Raw genomic sequence first — 19,886 nt, forward strand, 5'->3', positions numbered from 1 at the left:
TAACAGAGTAGGCAACTCCTAATAACATCGTGAATTGGTGTTTCAGACCATGGGACAAAACCTTTTGTTATTTAGGTTATGATACAGTAGTTTTTATATGTTTATTAAAATAATTATTGTTGTAATTAGTAGTTGTAGAGTTGCTAATGCTAAAATATATTATAATTCCTATGTCTTGCCTCCAGGAGTATTACTGAAAATCATTTTACTTTTATTATTGACACTTTTTTAGATTACGTTGGCACTTCATGTGATCTGATTTGAGCTAATGTCACAGTGCATTCACCCAGGTGCTAAAGTGCTCAATTAAAGAACATGCAATCTGTATTACTTTGTCATGGGTAGATAATGCCTTTCAGCAAGGCCGAGGTCATGGATCTTGGACTGTGGTTGGTGACCACTGTTTTAGACTTTCAGAACTGCATAACATTCAAATTGTCTGGATTCTTAGCATCCTTTGTACATAAGTGTCATTCTTAAAATCTGTGTGGTCCTCTACACTCCAGGACAGTTGCTTTTGTGCATCTGTTTTATTTAGATCTGAATGAAACATTGTGGGAAACTTTGTTTTGTTTAATAATTCAAAAAACACTGCTATTAGTCATATTTTAATTGAATACTAATACTTTAACCCATAATTATACTATTTTGTTCATTTCATTTTGCTGTTAAAATTATTGTTTTATTTATCTGTTATTAATTATTACTAATTGTTTAAGGTGTAACAAGCTGAAGTAATTTTTAAAAAATCCTCAATATGTTTTTTCACAGTGTCATTTATATTATTGTCAGCATACTTTGGTTCACATATCTGTGCTTCATCCCACACTCTTATTTTATTTGTTGTTTTCTTTTTGTAGATTTCCTGCTGTTAAAAAGAGGTTCACGAGTGAGTTGAAGGAGCTTCGTCAGAAGGAACAGAGCCCTTATGTTGTCCAGAGCACCATCAGCCTCATCATGGGTGTGAAGTTCTTCCGAGTAAAGATGTATCCTGTAGAGGAGTTTGAAGCCTCCTTTCAGTTCATGCAGGTAAAAGTACAATATCAAAATGTTTGGATAATCTTCTCTCCTATTGGCTTGTTTGCATTATTTATTTATTTATTTATTAGGCATTACATTACAGTATTGATTTTGCTGAATTTAGAGACTGCAGTGACATTAGCTTAGGAATGTGAAAAGTGAAAAGCTAATTCTCTTTTTCATGATGCTGTGCTCTTTTCAACAGGAGTGTGCTCAGTATTTCCTGGAAGTGAAGGACAAAGACATCAAACATGCTTTGGCTGGACTCTTTGTGGAAATTCTTGTTCCTGTAGCAGCGGTAAAGAGACATTTTTTAAAAAGATCTGTCAACACTCTACAAATTGAATGTCTTATTTACATGTGCTTTGCACATTAATCAGCACTTTGTTGGTTCTATAATTGTTTAAATAACATAAATAGCCTGTATACCACCCTTTTAAAAACTTATTTTGCTGGAAATGTCTGTTTCTGTTCCTTAACAGGCTGTCAAGAATGAGGTGAATGTCCCATGTTTGAGGAACTTTGTAGAGAGCTTGTATGATACCACCTTGGACCTTTCATCGAGAAAGAAACATTCTCTGGTCAGTTGGGTTTTCATTATATATATATATATATATATATATATATATATATATATATATATATATATATATATATATATATATATATATATATATATATATTTTAAACTATAAGTAAATTTTAAATGGTTTTTCTGGTCTTTCAGGCTCTCTACCCAATGGTCACATGTCTACTATGTGTTAGCCAAAAGCAGTTCTTCCTCAATAGATGGCATGTCTTCCTCAACAACTGCCTCTCCAATCTAAAGGTATGTGGTTTCACTGGTTATCTTTATTCATATGTGATTCTTCAAGAAGCTAAATGTGATAGCATACATTTGATCTGTTGTTACAGAGTAAGGACCCTAAAATGGCACGGGTAGCGCTAGAGTCCCTCTACAGACTTTTATGGGTCTACATGATCCGCATCAAATGCGAAAGCAACACTGCAACTCAAGGGTAAGCATGTTCCTGTTACAGTGCTCTCCACTTATATCAGCACTCTTGATAAATATAAACAAATAAACTAATATAACCTAAATAATAAAATAAAAACAGATGATGTTTCCTTTTGGGTGAGACTAGAGGCTTTTTTGCGAAAAACTTTTAAACAGTTTGTGCTGATGTTGAAGATGTTGGAGATTTTAAGACCCTACTGACTTCTACTATTTCTTCAGCTGTGATCCTTGGAGATTTTTGACCACTCCAACCTTCCTCCTTACAGTGTTTTAGGACTTACACAAGGATAGACACACAAATACCTCCAGATAGATTCATAAAACTTCAAGTTGACTAGAATTGATTAAATATTACACTGATGGCAGTGCTTAATTTGTAAATGAATAATTCTCACATCCAGGAAATAAAAGTGACCGACGTCCACCAAACAATTTCAGTTTTCCCTGAACATCATTAAACAGGGATAGCGCAAAAAAAGCATCACATTTCTGAACGGTCTTTAATTATTTTGTGCCAAATAACATTATAGGTCAGTCATGGAAAGTTAAAATGTAGCTTCAAGCAGAAATCATATGAACAATCACTATTCAGTTCACTGCACTATTATGTGCCAAGTGAAAAATAATAAAATGACTCTGTCTAATCTTCAAGAAGAGCCCACAGTTACCTCTTCTGTCATTTTTTACTTGAGATCCCTTTGCTTCTGTCTCCCACTATCCTGATTCATTCACGCAGTTTCATCTCAAGATCTCTTTTAATCAGGCTCATTATCAGATATACTCGTGGTTTTAAAAAATGTAAATATAAGTGACTGCCATTTTCGCTGCTCACTGTGCGCAAAACAATCACCAACCAATAAGAATGATTGTAAACATAAGAAAGCCAATTGGCTGAAAATATTGTTGAGGGTCAATAGTTAAACGTGACTTTTGCTCGTACACACAATCCACACAGCCTTCGCTTGCACTCATTCTCACAAACTCACACACACAAACACACACGTAGGTATTCACCATGCATAAGTTAATGCCAGATCTATTAAAATAAATACCAGAAAGCAAAACGTGAATATCTGACATTCTCCGGAACAGGATCCGACAAGATCCGGCTCAAATTACGCACTGACAGATGGTGGAAATTTTCAGCGTTTTTGTATAAAAAATTTTTTTCCATAGCTCCTTTTCTTATATTAACCAAGGGCACCTATATTAGTGGATACAGCTATAGTGTATTGTGAATTAATGCATATGGTGTACTGTATATAGTTACTTGTATCTGTTCAAAGCCACTACCAGAACACCAATCTGCATGGAAACCATGGTTTCTGTGAAGGGATCAAAAAAATTTAGATTTTTTTTCACAAACCAATTGAGGGAATTTTGAGGGACCAAATTGAAACCAATTCTGATGGGAGAAAGTGCATAAAGCTATGAAAATGACTGTTTTTTGAGAATTTCACAGTTTTATAACTCAATATAAGTTTATAACTCAAAATTGTAAAATGTAATCTTGCACTTCAGAAATAGTAATCCAAATTGTGAAATATAAACTTGTGATTGCATTTTTATGGTGAAAATAAGCTTACATTTACTGAGATCCTTAGAGACAAGCCGGATTTTGCCTAATACATTCCATCTTATGAATGCCAGCTTTCTTGGTGGAACTGAGAGTACTGAAAAAAAGTGTAAAGTGTGTGTGTGTGTGTGTGTGTGTGTGTGTGTGTGTGTGTGTGTGTGTGTATATATATATATATATATATATATATATATATATATATATATATATATATATATATATATATATATATGTATATATATATATATATATATATATATATATATATATATATATATATATATATATATATATATATATATATATATATATATATACACATATTTTTTACTGTACAGTATATCTGTATAAAAACAAGCCAGTATCCTTCCCTCCCACAGCCGTCAGTCTAATGAATCTGGGGTGTGACCGCACCCCTCTGCCCTTCTCAGTGGCAGCGAGTAAACAAGCAATCCATTACAGTCGCTATGCTTTAGGCGGAGGGGTAGAAGGCTTGGTAATTACTGGCAATGCAGCCAGAAATGGGTGGAGAAGAAGGGAGGCTGGTGGTCATGGGTGATGGGTGTTGGAACGCCAAGATTGTCCACTGGGAATCGAAAGCTTGGCAAACTAAACCAAATACACACCCATGCTTGATCTACAAGGCTAAAAAGGAACAGCGAACAAGTGTAGATGTCTTGCGTAGATAATCCACAATAGATCTGTCAGGATTAACATAACGCATGATTGACGTTGTTTGGGAAGTGGTGTTCATTCCCTTAGCTTATTTTATCACCAAAAGAGGAAGTCGTGGTGAAAGTTCAAACGATCTACATTAGAAATCTACAAAAGTTCACTGTTCATTTTTGGCAATGAAGATAAAACATATGTCTACAGATGGTGCACACAGCATTCTGCAATGTATAAACTAAACACTGCAAAACAGTAGAAAAATACAATTATTTATGTAAAAAATATATTTTTAATTTTTTATAAAATGTTTGTTTTTATTTAAAAAATTTACTGTTGGCATTCTGTGTAAGTATAATTATAATAAAAAAGAATAAACAAAGATACTATATCAAGGCTCAAAACTAAGTTTTTTTTAGCTTGCCAAGTCTGGGTAATGGTTACAATTTTTCTTCCTCTCTCAAGGTTGCACCACAAAAAAGTGCAAGTTTTTAGTTGTTTTGACCACTTTTATCTTAGATTCAAATCAGTATGTTTACTGATAGTTTTTTGATGTAATCAAAATTTTAGATTTTGAAAGAGTTGTTGAAATTTCTTATTTTTTTTATTCCAATTTCTATATTTCAGCAAAAACTAGCACAACAAATATATGAGCTATATCACACGAATAGCATTGCGATATGGCTGTATATCGGCCCTGGTGAGAGGCATACGTTGACACGAGATCAAAGGCCAAAAGCCTTAGTGTCCCACCAGTGACAATATACTACAACAAGTGTGATGTTGTGTTTATACTACAGCTCAGCGGTATAATCGTGCATATAGAAAAGAAAATCAAACATGGAGAGTCTAAAAATCCTTTTGTATAAGGAACTACTTTCTTTCGCTACTCCTTCAAATCTGCAGTTAACGTCGGAACAGCAGAAACCATTGCTAATCCACCAACATCACTTTAGAGCTAGTTATTGAGTGATTCTCTAGCGTAATGTGTAACGTGATGACAAAATAGGTGATTTTGCTCACATTTTAAAATTATAAGGCAGAAATAGGCACTATCCTTATAAATAAACTGCTCAGTTACAATCTAATCAACTACATTCTTACCAAAAAAGCCTCAAAAGTACATTATGTTTTCCAACAGCTGCAATGTTTGTTAAACTGTAATGAGTTTATTGATCTGCTGTCACTCTATGTGGGCGGAGTAATACACAAGAGTAAGGTTGTATAAGTGCTGTTATTGCAGAATATCACACAATTATCAACCAGATATGTCATATATATCAAAATATAAATAAATAACCAAACAGCAGATATAAATTCTATAATGGAAAGATACATATGAGATTAGTAGTGCTTTAAAATAAACTTAATTCAAATCTTTTTTTCTCAGGTTTGCTGTAAATATTATTCCCTGTATAAATATAAAAATTAGTAGCATCTTTATTTTAAAAAATCCTTTAAAAAGTATACATTTTCTTTAAAAATATTATTTCCATTGTTGATAATTATAAAAAAAATATTTTTTGAGCTCCAATTCACCATATCAGCAATAATTAATTAATAATATTCAGTTATTTTATTTCAACTTAGTCCCTTATTTATCAGGGGTTGCCACAGCAGAATGAATCATCAACTATTCCAGCATATGTTTTATGCAGCGTATGCCCTTCCAACCACAACCCAGTACTGGGGAAACACCCATACACTTTCACATTTACACGCGCTCATACACTAAGGCCAATTTTGCTATAGCTCATGTCTATGGACCGTTAGAGAAACCGGAGCACCTGGAAACCCATGCCAACATAGGGAGAACATGCAAACTCCACACAGAAATACCAACTGACCCAACTGGGACTCGATCTAGCGACCTTCTTGCTGTGAGGTGACAGTGCTAACCACTGAGCCACCATGACGCACAATTTAAAAAAATAAATATATTAAAAGATGAGTAATGAAAATACATTTTAAAAAGCTCATAGATCCCAAACCTTTAAATGGTAGACTATATTTAAAAAGGAGAACTGTTTAGCATGATATAAGATATCTAAAGCATGTGAGAGAGAAGTTCTGAAACCACAAGGATCATACAAAGCTCAAATTAGGCAGAAAAACTAGCGCTCAGTCAGTCTGTAATTCTCATACGAGAGAACGATTGCATTATAGCAGATCATAAATATCAGAACATTATATTTTTGCCAAAAAACTGTGACTTGGGGATGTACCAACCACCATGGATAAATTCAAAGAGGACAAACCTCACATAAAAATAACATTTTGAAAATAGGCCAGGCTCAGGTCTGCCACAGTAATAGACTGCTAATTATAACAAACTATCTATGTCACTATGCTTATCTTCTTTTTGTGCATGTCAGTGCCTGATCCTAAACTAAACATTGTGATTTTTTGTCTCGCAGCCGTCTCAACTCTATTGTGACCAACCTGTTCCCCAAGGGATCCCGCAGCGTTGTTCCTAAAGACATGCCTCTTAATATATTTGTGAAGATTATCCAGTTTATTGCACAGGTAAATCCGCAGTTAAACGACAGATCTAAAACTCACTGTTAATCCGCTGTAAGCTGTTAAATCATTACACAAGAATTAACTCTTACTTGTTGTGAAAGCTCTGAATCTGCAGGTTTAATGTTGTTACCAAAATAAACACAAAATGACAGCTAGATTTCCACTATACAGTACTTTGTAAACCTACACAGTTTTATTTATAAAATTCCTGATGCAACATGTGTTTTACATTAAATATTTTACATTTTTTTTGCATATTGTATTTCCTCATTCTCTATTGTCTTACAGGAAAGGCTTGACTTTGCGATGAAAGAAGTCATTTTTGACCTGCTGTTTGTTGGGAAACCTGCAAAAGCCTTTAGTCTTAATCCAGAGGTACATTTTCACCAATTTACAAACCCATGTGTTATATTTATGTGAGTGTTATGGCACTTATATGTCGATTTTTGTGGGTGTCTGCTCTGTAGAGAATGAATATTGGTCTTAGAGCGTTCCTGGTCATTGCTGACAAGCTGCAGCAGAAAGATGGTGAGCCCCCAATGCCGAACACAGGGGCTACGCTCCCGTCTGGAAACACACTACGAGTCAAGAAAACCTTCCTGAGCAAACCTCTAAGTGAAGATGAGGCTAAAGTCATAGGTGAGATTTGCTGTTCTGCTTTTATAAGAATCATTTCGAAGCTATGTTTGTCAAACTGAAAAAAGAAATGCATTGTGTAAATGTTATTCCATGATATAGCTGAATAATACATTAAAAGTGGAACAATTTTAAATGAATAGGACCCACATTTTTTTAAGTAAAAGATTGGTGTGCTGTTTTATAATTTTAGAAATCTAAAAATGGCTACTGGTAACCTTAAGAAATTTGTTTTATAAACATTTTGAAGATTATTTAAATGTTTTACAGTCACCAGCGATCTAGCTACTACAGATCCCTGGAGAACTATAAATCTGCAACCTAAAGAACTACAAATCCCATCAAGCACCACACACACACACACACCTGTTCCAGTTTTCTGTTGATTACACACACACGGATGGGAGCTGTTCATGAACTGATTAGATGGACTATTTATACAGCACACAAATACACAGACTTTGCTGAGTCTTGTTTATCTGTTTATCTGTTTGCATTACTACGCGTTTTTCCTTGTTTAGCCTTGCCGTGTTTTGACCCTGTGCTTTGTCTGTTTGTTTTGATTCATTGCTGCCTGTACTGACCATTCACCTGTTCTTTGACCACGACTTTGGATTGCTCTGCATGTACCTGACCATTCTTGTAATAAACTGCAATGTAGCTCGTTGTCCAGCATCCATCACATAACAAAATGTAACATTTTTTAGAACAAAAAAGAAGTTTGCATACATTATATATCTCAATCATTCATTTTCTTTTCGGCTTAGTCCCTTTATTAATCCGGGGTCGCCACAGCAGAATGAAGCGCCAACTTAACCAGCACTTTTTTGATGCTTGAATCGGTGTCCTTTTTGCTGTAAGGTGACAGCTCTACCTACTGCGCCACTGCATCGCCATATCTCAATTATAGTGGCATTTAATATACAAAAAAGTTTGTAAATATAAAGCTAGTTGCAAATCATATTTAGACATTTATTTCTATTTATGTTTTTAAAATAATGTTAGAATTTTAATAGACAAGAATAAAAGTAAGGTGGCCTGGTGGTTCAGTGGTTAGCACTGTTGCCTCATGGCCAAAAGGTTGCTCTGTGTGGAGTTTGCTTGTTCTCCCTGTGGTTTCCTCCGGGTGCTCCCGTTTCCCCCACAGTCTAAAGACATACGCCATAGGTGAATTGAATAAACTAAATTAGTCGTAGTGTGTGTATGAGTATGTATGTTTGTTTCCCAATACTTGGTTGTGACTGGAAGGGTATCCACTGTGAAAAAAACATATACTGAAATAGTTGGTGGTTCCTTTCGCTGTGGCATCCTCTGAAATAGAGACTACGGAAAATTAACAATTGAATGAATGAAATAATGAATGAATAAAAGTTGAAAATCATATAATTTAGCAATGTATTACTATTTATGTTCTCAAAAAAATCATTTTTATATCAATTGTTTTCTGTTGCAATTTTTAACAAATGAAAAGTTGACTGCTTTGACCAAAAACATAAAGAAAACAAATGATCTCCTTGATGATGCTGATTGACATTTTCTGATTAAACTGTGCTTCTATTGAAGAAAGCATCTCTCATCTATCACCATGTTCATGTTGCAGGAATGTCCTTGTATTACCCCCATGTGCGGAAAGCTTTAGACAACATCCTCAGACATCTGGATAAAGAGGTCGGCCGCTGTATGATGCTGAGTAACGCACAGATGCTCAATAAAGAGCCAGAGGACATGATTACGTATGTCACACAAGACACTTTTACATTTGTATCTAATTTTCTGCAACTTCTGTATAAGCTTATGGGACTTTTCTTTATACTTACAGTGGTGAAAGGAAACCCAAGATTGACCTCTTTAGAACATGCATGGCTGCCATTCCTCGCATCCTTCCTGATGGCATGTCCAAGTCAGAGCTTATAGACCTTTTGGCCCGGTGAGTGTGTTTATGTTCGATGCATGAATGAGCGTGTGTATGTTCAATGCATGAATGAGCGGTAAGCATTTCTTTCGACGAATTGCCTGATGGTCAGGTTTCCTGAAAGTTTCAGTAATGTGATGCCTCACAGCCCCCAGCTTGAATAGGATGCCCCTGTGCAATCTGAGTCAGGCCTGGTCTAGACCTAATTCTTCACATTCAAGCCATTAGGTCAGACAGATATTCAGAGTAAAACCGATCTCTCTTTTGCATGGTGTTTTTTGGTATAGAGACATTTTAAATATGTTTTTAATTTAAAAACAACAACAAAAACAAAATTGTGGATTTGAGTAGAATGTTAATGTTTGTTTTATTTTGTAAAGGTCTAATAATGTTTTTTTTTTACTTTTAAATAACATTGTCATTTAGAACAAATTTTAGACAATAAAAAATGGTTAAAATATCACGTTATATTTAGTTAATTTCTCATAAACTCTTGTGAAATTAAAACAGATGACCTAATTGATGGTTTGCACCATCATTGTTTATCATTGTGCACAAGAAGAAGCCGTAACTGCTTTACTCAGGACGTCTTTCAGGGAAGACCTATTAGGCTACTGTGTATATAACATATTTATATAATGTCCGTGTATGACGAAACCGCTGACAATTTGCAAGATTATGAAATGGCTTTGAATGTGTGCTCAGCTGTGCACTTTTTCCGTTTCCACATTTGCACATCACGACCACGTGCACACTATGTACATTATAAATAAAGCCAGGACACACATTTGTTATTATTCTCTCCGAGTCATCTGTCCTGATGTCTTAATTTCAAGAGTTCACACTTAGCTGATGATTGATAATAAAGCGTACTTGGCATCCTGTCCCAGGAGAAAGCACTGAGCTCAAAATATCCTCGAGCCTGGGGCTCCCTCCCATTTGAAGGGGGAGAGTAGAGTTTGAGCTCAGGTGGGTCTCGAAAACTCCCCTGCTTGTGAACTGGCTAAGAGTTGTCTTAAGATGCGATTTTGGAGTAGTCAATTTACTTATGATGTAAACCGGGAAACAGTGAAAATCCACATGAACACGGGGAGAACATGCAAACTCTGCACAGAAAGGGCGACCGGCTTAATGAGGGGCCGAACCCCCTTGAAATATATATATGTGTCAATATAAGTATAAGTGTATATAAGTGTCAGGATTTATATATATATATATATATATATATATATATATATATATATATATATATATATATATATATATATATATATATATATATATATATATATATATATATATATATTATTATTATTATTAATAATATCATTATCTATATATTATTATCATCTATATATTATTATCATCCATTTTCCTTTGATCCCTTATTTATTAGGGGTCGCCAAAGTGGAATGAACGGCCAACTATTATTATGTTTTAAGCATCGCATGCCCTTCCAGCCACAAACCAGTACTGGCACCCAGTAGACTCTCACGTTAACACAAACACTACGTCCAATTTAATCAAATCCCACATATATATTCAAATAACTATTCAATATTTATTAGAAGTTTTATTATATTTATTTATTAAGCAGCATTCTTTCATATATTATTGTACACATTTAAAGCATGAGCCAAACTTTGGAACTGCATTCCTAAACATTAGGTTTTGCTGTCTTCAAACTGGCAGGTTAACCATCCATATGGATGATGAGCTGCGTCTGATAGCTCAGAATTCCCTGCAGAGTCTGCTGGTAGATTTCTCTGACTGGCGGGAGGAAGTGCTGCTGGGTTTCTGCAGTTTTCTGCTTCGAGAGGTTCAGGACACACACCAAACCCTGCTGGACTCCTCACTTAAACTACTGCTTCAGTTGCTCACACAGTGGAAACTGGCTCTCCTCAGCACCAACAAGAGCCCGGACACATCGAAGATCTGCTCTGCTGAAGTAAGTGGCAAAGAAATGTTTGTATAGCCCTTAGGGAAGAAAGATATCACAAAATGTTATCTTTAAAATCTTATTAGTGCCTTCTAGAAAGCAATAAAAATATCTAATTGACACTTTCTGGAAATACAAGATAAGTATACATGCATATATTAGTGATATTAAAATATTATAATATTATCCCAGTATTTCATTTTTGTTGATATCCAATAACGCAATATTTTTAACTCATTTTGGCTAATAAAGATGGCCAATAGCTGAGAGCAAATGTAAATACTAATATCATTTTTGTTTGTGATAGAAAGTAAATTTACAAGTATCAAGTTAGTCATTTTTATTTCCAGTAAGCTGTAGCTTCAGATCATTAAATCATATCAGACTTGATTTTCTGTGACACGATACATTCCTAAAAACAACTAATTCAATATTTTATTTTATTTTATTTTATTTTATTTTATTTTATTTTATTTTATTTTATTTTATTTTATTTTATTTTATTTTATTTTATTTTATTTTATTTTATTTTATTTTACATGGTAACAAAATGGTGTATTTTCTGTTCAGTTGTTACAGAGTAGCTCTGGCTCCAGGCTGCCAGCTGAATGGACTTCTCATTCCACAGTCCTGCATGCAGTTGAGGGTCTCGCTTTAGTGCTGCTTTGCTCCTGTCAGACAGGCACACGCAGACTAGCCGTATCCATCCTTCGAGAGGTCCGCCAGATCTTCATCATCATAGGACAAACTGAGGTAATAGCTTCACTTGATCACATACAGTATAACCCTTTTAAGTGATAATGGCATGTAAAAGCTAATCTGGCTTGATTCTTAAACAGTAAGAGTTATTTGTTCCACTTAAACTTCCTGCAATATTTAACGCTTACAAGGTCCACACCATTACAAAACAAAGCATTAATTTGAACAAGCTGTACAAATAAATTGAGGTAGCATGTGACATCACAGGCAGGGTGCAAACTACAGGGGGCTTGAGGGGGGGTGCCCCTATTTAAGGCTTGATCCCCCCTGAAGCACATCAAAACAAGATGTGTGGAGTGGTCAGCCCTTTGACACTGAGAAAAAAGTTCAATTTAATCTGTATTTGAAATAATATTGATAATAATCCATTTGACCACCCCTATCACGGTTCATACCACTGTGAATGCATAATCGTGCCATTCAGTCTATGCAAGAAAAAAGTCATTCAACAGTCTGAAAAGGCAGATCTAAAGCACCGATAGACACCGTAAGAGTTCACAAGTCATGGGTAAAACGTTTGTCCTAAAGTAAGCCAAAATAGCTAATCAGGTCAGAATTCACTAAATAGCCTATCCCACAAAACACTGAAAACTTAAATACATTTTATGAATAAACTAGATGTAATTCATAAAACACATACATTTGCTTCACTGAAGCATGTATTACACAAACTAACATTACCGAAAAAATTGAGTCATGTAAATTCAAAAACAAAAAAGTAAACAATCAATTATAACCCTTCTGCTGTCTACAGTGGTTACTGCATAAAGATGTGTGTTCAGTTTTTGATGTTCTGCAAACTCTTGACAAACAATTTGGCTGTCCACACCAAAAGTGACACGACAGAAACATTTACATATCACATACATTCAGAAGCGCAGAATAGTACACTGCACTCACAATGAAATTAACAGGCTCATAATCTAATTAATGAATTTTAAACCTCAATAACATTATTAATAGTACATGCTGGGGAATTATGTTACAGTTTTATTGTAAATGTTTGATCTTTATGTATGCTACTGTAGCTATTTGATTTTCAAGATCTGAGGTAAACAATCTGCTGCCACGTTTAGTATGGTAATAATTGTCACGTAAAATTATAATTAAACTCATACTGGTAACATTTAACACAGAATAAAGCACACATTCAACATCTAAGATGTCATAGTAGTTTGTCATAGTAGTTTATGCTGTTGTTCAGATGTGAAGTTCAAGAAACTTAATAGAATAGAATAGAAATGTTGCAGAGGGTTAGTAACTCCTTTAAACATAGAAAAGATACCTATTATCATTTTCTGTAGCACCATGTCATTTAACATTTAACTTGCTGAAACTTGCAGAAACCCTTTGAAGGTAAAGATTTAGTTTGTTTTTCTAGTTTCAGATTTGTTTTTGAGCAACAGCATAAATGAAGTCTAATAGTGTTGTATACTTTTGACTTTTATGCTGTTAAGTTTAAGTAGTCAATTTTAGTAATATTAAAATCTATGCTGTATATGCACTTGTTATGGTTGTTCATAACGTTATCAGATAAATGAGTAATTTAACATGTCATGTGTTGTTAACACTTGATGAGAGTCTGCTGACAAACAGGACAAACTAAAAAGAGAATTAACTTTCACTTTGATGCATTCGCATTATACAGCTCATTTTGTTTCTGTACAGATTCAGGAGGATCTCAGTGTCAGGAACAATTGGATGGTTTATTTTTATAGCAGTGTTACGGGTCATTTTAGAGCAGTGGTCATCAAACTTGTTCCTGGAGGGCCGGTGTCCTGCAGATTTTAGCTCCAACCCTAATCAAACACACCCGAACAAGCTAATCAAGGTCTTACTAGGTTTACTTGAAACATCCAGGCAGGTGTGTTGAAGCAAGTTGGAGCTAAAAGCTGCAGGGACACCGGCCCTACAGGACCGAGATTGGTGACCCCTGTTTTAGATGATTACATGCTTTTTTCCCCAAAGCATTTGGCTGCAGATTGTTTTGTAAATAAGGCACAGTGTATTGAAACGATCTTAAAGAGATTTGTTTGTCAAAAGACGAAGCACTCAGCTGTACTGCGTCTGACAGCAGCTGCAATAAATATTTAAGTTATTCATTTCATAATGCTATTTTGTAAGAGACGGTTATATGGGTAAGGTTGTCAAAACATTATTGTGCTCTACTACAACATTGTGCACTTGTGTGGGAGTTTCCTACTGTATGCAATGATGTCAGCCAATCAAAATATTAGCCATTTACTGATAAGCTTTAAAGGACCCGTCCCTTAAAATAGTTTTTTTTCACCAAAAGGGTGAGTATAAGGGTTGCATATATATATATATATATATATATATATATATATATATATATATATATATATATATATATATATATATATATATATATATATATATATATATATAATCTGCATATATGTTTTTTTGAATGTAAAAATGTTTAGCAAAATTGTCGGCACCAATAGCCTAGTGGTTAGTGCGTCGACACATAGCACCGAGGTGCTCACAGCGACCCGAGTTCGATTCCTGTCTCGAGGTCCTTTGCTGAACCTTCCCCTATCTCTGCTCCCCACACTTTCCTGTCTCTATATCTCCACTGTCCTATTAATAAAGGTGAAAACCCCTAAAAAATAATTATAAAAAAAAAAAAATGTTTAGCAAAATTGTAAGTGAATCTCAAGGAACAGATTAGCATTTACATTAAAATCCATATCACATGTCTTTTAAGTGTATTTCCGCTCAGTTTATGGATGAGGTTTTTTCTGCTACAGGAAGATGAAAGACCCATGATAGATGTGCTGGACCAGCTGAGCCCAATGGTGCTTGAAAGCTTTGCTCACGTGGCGGTGGCTGACTCGGTGAGTGCCTCTCTGTTCGACCCTTTGCGGTTTCACTCAAATGTGAGTCTTGGAGGACATCTACAAACTGTCTTCTGTTCTGAGTTTATGAGAAGGCCTGTTTTATTTCTCTGAGTTAGTGTATTAAGTGGTGACTACCTAATGCAGGGTTAACATAACCTAATCTTCAAGCAGCCTAGATTTAAACTTCTGCATAATATCAGTCTAAAAATCTGTATAATGCAGATATATTTATTTAATAAATGTACTGTAGATAGATATAACCAATATATATTTCTCTTTATCTGTCACTTGATGGAGTTTGTTTTATTTGGTACTGTTGCTTGAGGCTAGTTTAAGGATTAAAAATACTTCATATTTAGTACTATTTTTTGGTTTGGATGAGAATAGAACTTTAACTGATTTGAGCAATATAATGACACGCTGTCTTAATAGAGTTACTTTAAATCTAAATCCAATTTATTTCATAGTTGTCACAGTATGCTGATAACAATTACATCAGCAACATGTTTCAGCATAATTTTGTCACACTTCATTGACTTCCATTTGTTATCCAGAATTAATTTGTTAGTGTTGTGGTGATTTGTTACCACTTTAAGTGCTGGGATGCAAGAAGTGACATTGTGGGACAGTAACCGACTTTTGTTTATGTTTCTGGAAGTAGTTCTGTCTTCCTGATGAGTTTAAGAAGCTATGTGTAGTCTGACGCATGTCTTGTCCATAACACATCAAGAATTGAGCATATACTCTAACAAAGTGCATATAACAGATTAACTTTTTGTCTGATTTTTATTACTTTAAAGTTTTTTTGTTCACAAATTCACAAATTTCCCAAACTATAAGAACAGATAAAACAGTAACTATTTTAAACATTCAGTCCAGTGGACACTAAGGGTCCTATCATATACCCAGCCCAATAAGACGCAAGACATATTTGGCTTGATTTCTTGCTATTTTCAGACCAGCACAACCTTAATATTCACTTTTTGAACCACGTTGTTTACATAGAATATCCATTAGTGCCACTTAGTGGACTCATGGGTGTGCCGGTCTATAAAGTAGGCGTGTTAAGGTGCATTGTTGGTGTGTTGCTATTTTGAGGAACTGAAATAGACTGTGCCGTTGACCAAGTAAAAGCTAGTCTAAAGTGTAGCGCAATTAGAGCGTTAGTGATGCGCCTATGCAGGTAATACACACAGGATGTACAGTAATACACAAATATCATTACATATGAAAAAAAAGGATTAAAATGTTACAAAAATAATTATTTACTACATAGAATTAAAAAAGAAAAACACTTCCTCCATGCCTTCTTTATGTCCGTGGTGCTTTTTTCAGTTTATTTATGATAGTTTGCATTTTATAACCTTATTATTAGTAGTAGTATTATTTTTTATATGCTTATTTATTTTGTTTTTGTTAAAAGAAGTTTAGATTTGTCCATCTGTCGCGTTTTGTAGACGCCTGCATCACCATATGGGGCATAAGAATAGGACGTGCGTTTGGATATAACTCAGTTTTTTGACCACACTTTGTTTTTATTGTTCATTTATTTAATTGCTGGAAATTAGAACTGAATTTAGTAATAGTAAAGTAAAAAGAAAGTACAGAGGCCGAATGGAGGGGGCTTGTTCTTTATCCTAGCACAGATGGTCTGTTTAACTGTTTTCTTGCTAGTGAAGCATTCTGTTTTTCCTTTCAGTTTTTCCAATTACAAAGTCCGCCATGTAAATAGCAAATGTTCCATGGCACGATGCAACTGACTCTTAAAGGGAATGAGAGATGAGACTGATTGGATTAACGCACGTTATTCTCAAAACACCCTCAATAACTTATTAAGAGAATAAGCACAACCCTGTTAGACCGTGCGCTGCGGCGCAAACCAGACACGCCCTTAATGCTTTTGCGCCATGAGCTTTAGACTTTGCACCTAGATCATTAAAATAGAGCCCTATTACTGTTTATCATAAGCACACACTGTAGTTTAAAATCAGGATCGATTCTGACTGTCTGTGTTTTTATTGAGTTCTGTAATTTTTTTCACATCATTGGTTCTGGAAGATTGCTTCCCTACAATCCCAGGAAGCAAAGTGAATGACATATTCAAATCAAATCATAGAAATATAAAACTGATTTTAAGTTGTTTCTGTAGAAACAGTGTATTTCAGAAAACACACTGCAGATTGCTAATGAAAAGACACTGGGGTATGAGGCGACAGCAATCAATCACCTGCGCCATGTAGTTGGAAGCAGATTGGATAGGACTAATCATATTCATATTTCATATTGTGTGTGTGTGTGTGTGTGTGTGTGTGTGTGTGTGTTTATACAAATTTAATTTTGAGAGATTAGAAGAGCCCTTTGCTCACTTTAAGCATCTGACTTTCTGAATTTCTGAATTTCTGTACAGCTGCATGAGTTATGTATGTTGTATGTATTCTGCCATTAAATATAATTGTCAAAAAAAAAGTTTAGCTAAAAGGCAGATACACTGATTAATAGCCTCGCATTTATTTGCACAACATGCAAAATGCATTTTTGCTTGTCATTATCCTTCAAAAAATTGTAGTAAATTGGTTGAATTTCGCTACTGTAGTCTGTATAAATGGCCACTCTGACCTCTCCTCTCTCTCTCTTCCCCATAGGCGTCTCTCCCGGCTGGGCAGCACGCGGACCTGCAGTGGCTGGTGGAGTGGAACGGATCTCTGGTCGGCAGCCACTATGACGTTCGGAGCCCGTCTCGTGTGTGGATTTTGGCACAGTCTCTGAAGGAACCCTGGGCTCTGTGCCTCTTCAGCCTTCTGAGACAGGAGTACCTGCCTAAACACTGTCCCACAGCGCTCAGCTATGCCTGGCCCTACGCCTTCACCCGTCTGCAGCTCCTCATGCCTTTACTTGAGCCCAGGTACATGATGGATTCAACATTTATGGCGCAATTGACCTTTTAAACAATCCCAAGATGTACATACATCAGTGATTCTATTGGTCTATTGCTTTAATTATTGTGTCATCCTAATACGTTATGTAAGCATTTAAGTCTTGTTGACCAGGCTTTAACCTTAAAGTGCAGGAGGAGGTTTTGAAGCATTAACTCTATCTCTGTCTTTAAGTTTAAGCCCTTAATGGCTTCCCATACGCACTTTTTATAATGTTGCAACACTTTTTTAAGTGGTTCTGCCTCTGATAGCACACTGTATATAGTCTTATTTGGGTCACATATTTTTTATACTGTAGTTTCATATTACTGATATTGCTTTTTTTTCCAAAAGAAATTGATACTTATGCTTAACAAAGGCGCATTATATTATGACGCATAACAACATTTATAAGGTTGCAAAGGATTTTGGTTTAAAGTACATTCTGTATTTTTGAGCTTTCTGATTATTAGCGAATCATGAAAATAAGTGTATTAGGGTTTGCACACAAATATTAACTTGCACAGCATAAGAAATCAGAAGGATCATGTAATTGTTGCTAAAATGTTACTTTTAAAACTTCTAACAAGTTATAATTTAAGTGTTTCTGCTTCTGATAGCACACTCGATATCAGAGATTCCCAAAGTAGGGCCCGTGGGCCAAAGTTGTCCCATTGTAACGTTTGATTGGCCTGCCATATCATCTAAGAATGATAGAGAGGGTTGGGGTAATACCTTTAACAGACATCGTCATTTCTAATTTGACGTAACCCTTTTTTGTTTGCTTGTTTTTTTGTTTTTTGCTGAGCTACAAAAAAAGCTAATTGAAATTAAATGATTCAATTAAATGTAATCTGAGTTCTTCAAAAAGGTAAATACTCACTCGACAAAAAGAATACTATGTAGAAGACATCGGTGATCAAATCAAGGCAAAAAACTAGTATAACCATTCTGTTATAAATTATATATTTTTCTTTTTACTGTACTAAGTTCATTATAAAATGTACATATATATATATATATATATATATATATATATATATATATATATATACACACACATATACATATACATATACAGACATGTTGTAAATATATACGTACTGTATTAGTTCATATAAAGCAATGTTTCTTTTGTTATTTTTAAATATTATTAAATAAATTAGAAAATTAACAGTGGAAACTATATTTACCTTCAGCCAACTAGAATTAATAAAGTATGGTTTTTGGCCCTTCATAAAAAAAAGTTTGGGCACCCCTGCTCGATATAGTCTTATTTGGGTCACATTTATTTTTATACAGTAGTTTCATATAACTGATATTGCATTTTTTTTCCAAAAGAAATTGATACTTATGCTTAACAAAGACGCATTAAATTATGGTGCCTAAAAATGACATTAAGACGTTTATAATACTGCCAAGGATTCTGTTTATGATACATTCTATGTTTTTGAGTTCCTATTCATCAGAGAATCATGCAAATAGGTGTATTTGGGTTTGGATAAAATATAAAAAAAAAAACTGTAGGGTCATTTTTGTTACCACGACTGGGGTGGAGTGACAGGAGACAACTGGAGGTAAGATCCAATATGCAGTTTTATTCAAAAGTCAGGCAAGCAGTGGTCATCAGGTGCAAACGGGTATATGAGGGCAGTCCAGAATCGTAAACGTTAAACAGGCAAAAGGTCGAAAGGCAGGCGGCTAAACAGGATAACAAAGGTACAAGGCTGGGATCGAGACACAGAGAAACAAGACAGGGAAACGCGTTGTAATGTTACACAGGGAAAACAAGACTCTGCAAACTGGAAGCGTGAATGAGTGGCTTATGAATGGAAAGAAATCAGTCTGTGAACAAGGCTCAGCTGGTGATGCAATCAGGATAGATGAATGAACAGACGTGCATGTTAGGGAGCAGTGCATGTATGAATGTGTAGTCCTGGGGAATGCGGAAGTCCTGAGAGTTCGTGTGAGAACCAGCGATCTCTGGAAGGCGATCGCTGGTTGTGTGACAATTTTACAGTTTGAACCCAAAAATTACCAGTCTGTCAGATGAAGAAG

The 19,886-nt window shown here is 35.0% G+C and overlaps 1 protein-coding gene across 17 annotated transcripts in view; it reads left to right on the top strand.

The window, feature by feature from the left end:
• The window catches only part of frya (furry homolog a (Drosophila)), a 113,540-nt gene that overhangs the window by 34,544 nt on the left and 59,110 nt on the right, over positions 1–19,886 (top strand). For all 17 annotated transcript variants that reach the window (XR_015509611.1, XR_015509612.1, XR_015509613.1 and 14 more), the window contains exons 8-21: positions 861–1,029; positions 1,226–1,318; positions 1,503–1,601; positions 1,748–1,849; positions 1,936–2,039; positions 6,701–6,809; positions 7,095–7,181; positions 7,274–7,445; positions 9,043–9,175; positions 9,262–9,369; positions 11,047–11,302; positions 11,864–12,046; positions 14,827–14,913; positions 17,559–17,818. Coding sequence is in view for 14 of the 17 variants with exons in the window: in XM_087284282.1 (XP_087140408.1) it covers positions 861–1,029; positions 1,226–1,318; positions 1,503–1,601; positions 1,748–1,849; positions 1,936–2,039; positions 6,701–6,809; positions 7,095–7,181; positions 7,274–7,445; positions 9,043–9,175; positions 9,262–9,369; positions 11,047–11,302; positions 11,864–12,046; positions 14,827–14,913; positions 17,559–17,818 (1,962 nt within the window). In the remaining 3 variants the exon portion in view is untranslated. The remainder of the gene's footprint in view (positions 1–860; positions 1,030–1,225; positions 1,319–1,502; positions 1,602–1,747; positions 1,850–1,935; positions 2,040–6,700; positions 6,810–7,094; positions 7,182–7,273; positions 7,446–9,042; positions 9,176–9,261; positions 9,370–11,046; positions 11,303–11,863; positions 12,047–14,826; positions 14,914–17,558; positions 17,819–19,886) is intronic.

This window comes from Danio rerio, chromosome 15 (assembly GCF_052040795.2).
Source record: "Danio rerio strain M-AB ecotype USA chromosome 15, GRCz13ab, whole genome shotgun sequence".
In the NCBI taxonomy this organism is placed as follows: Eukaryota; Metazoa; Chordata; class Actinopteri; order Cypriniformes; family Danionidae; genus Danio; species Danio rerio.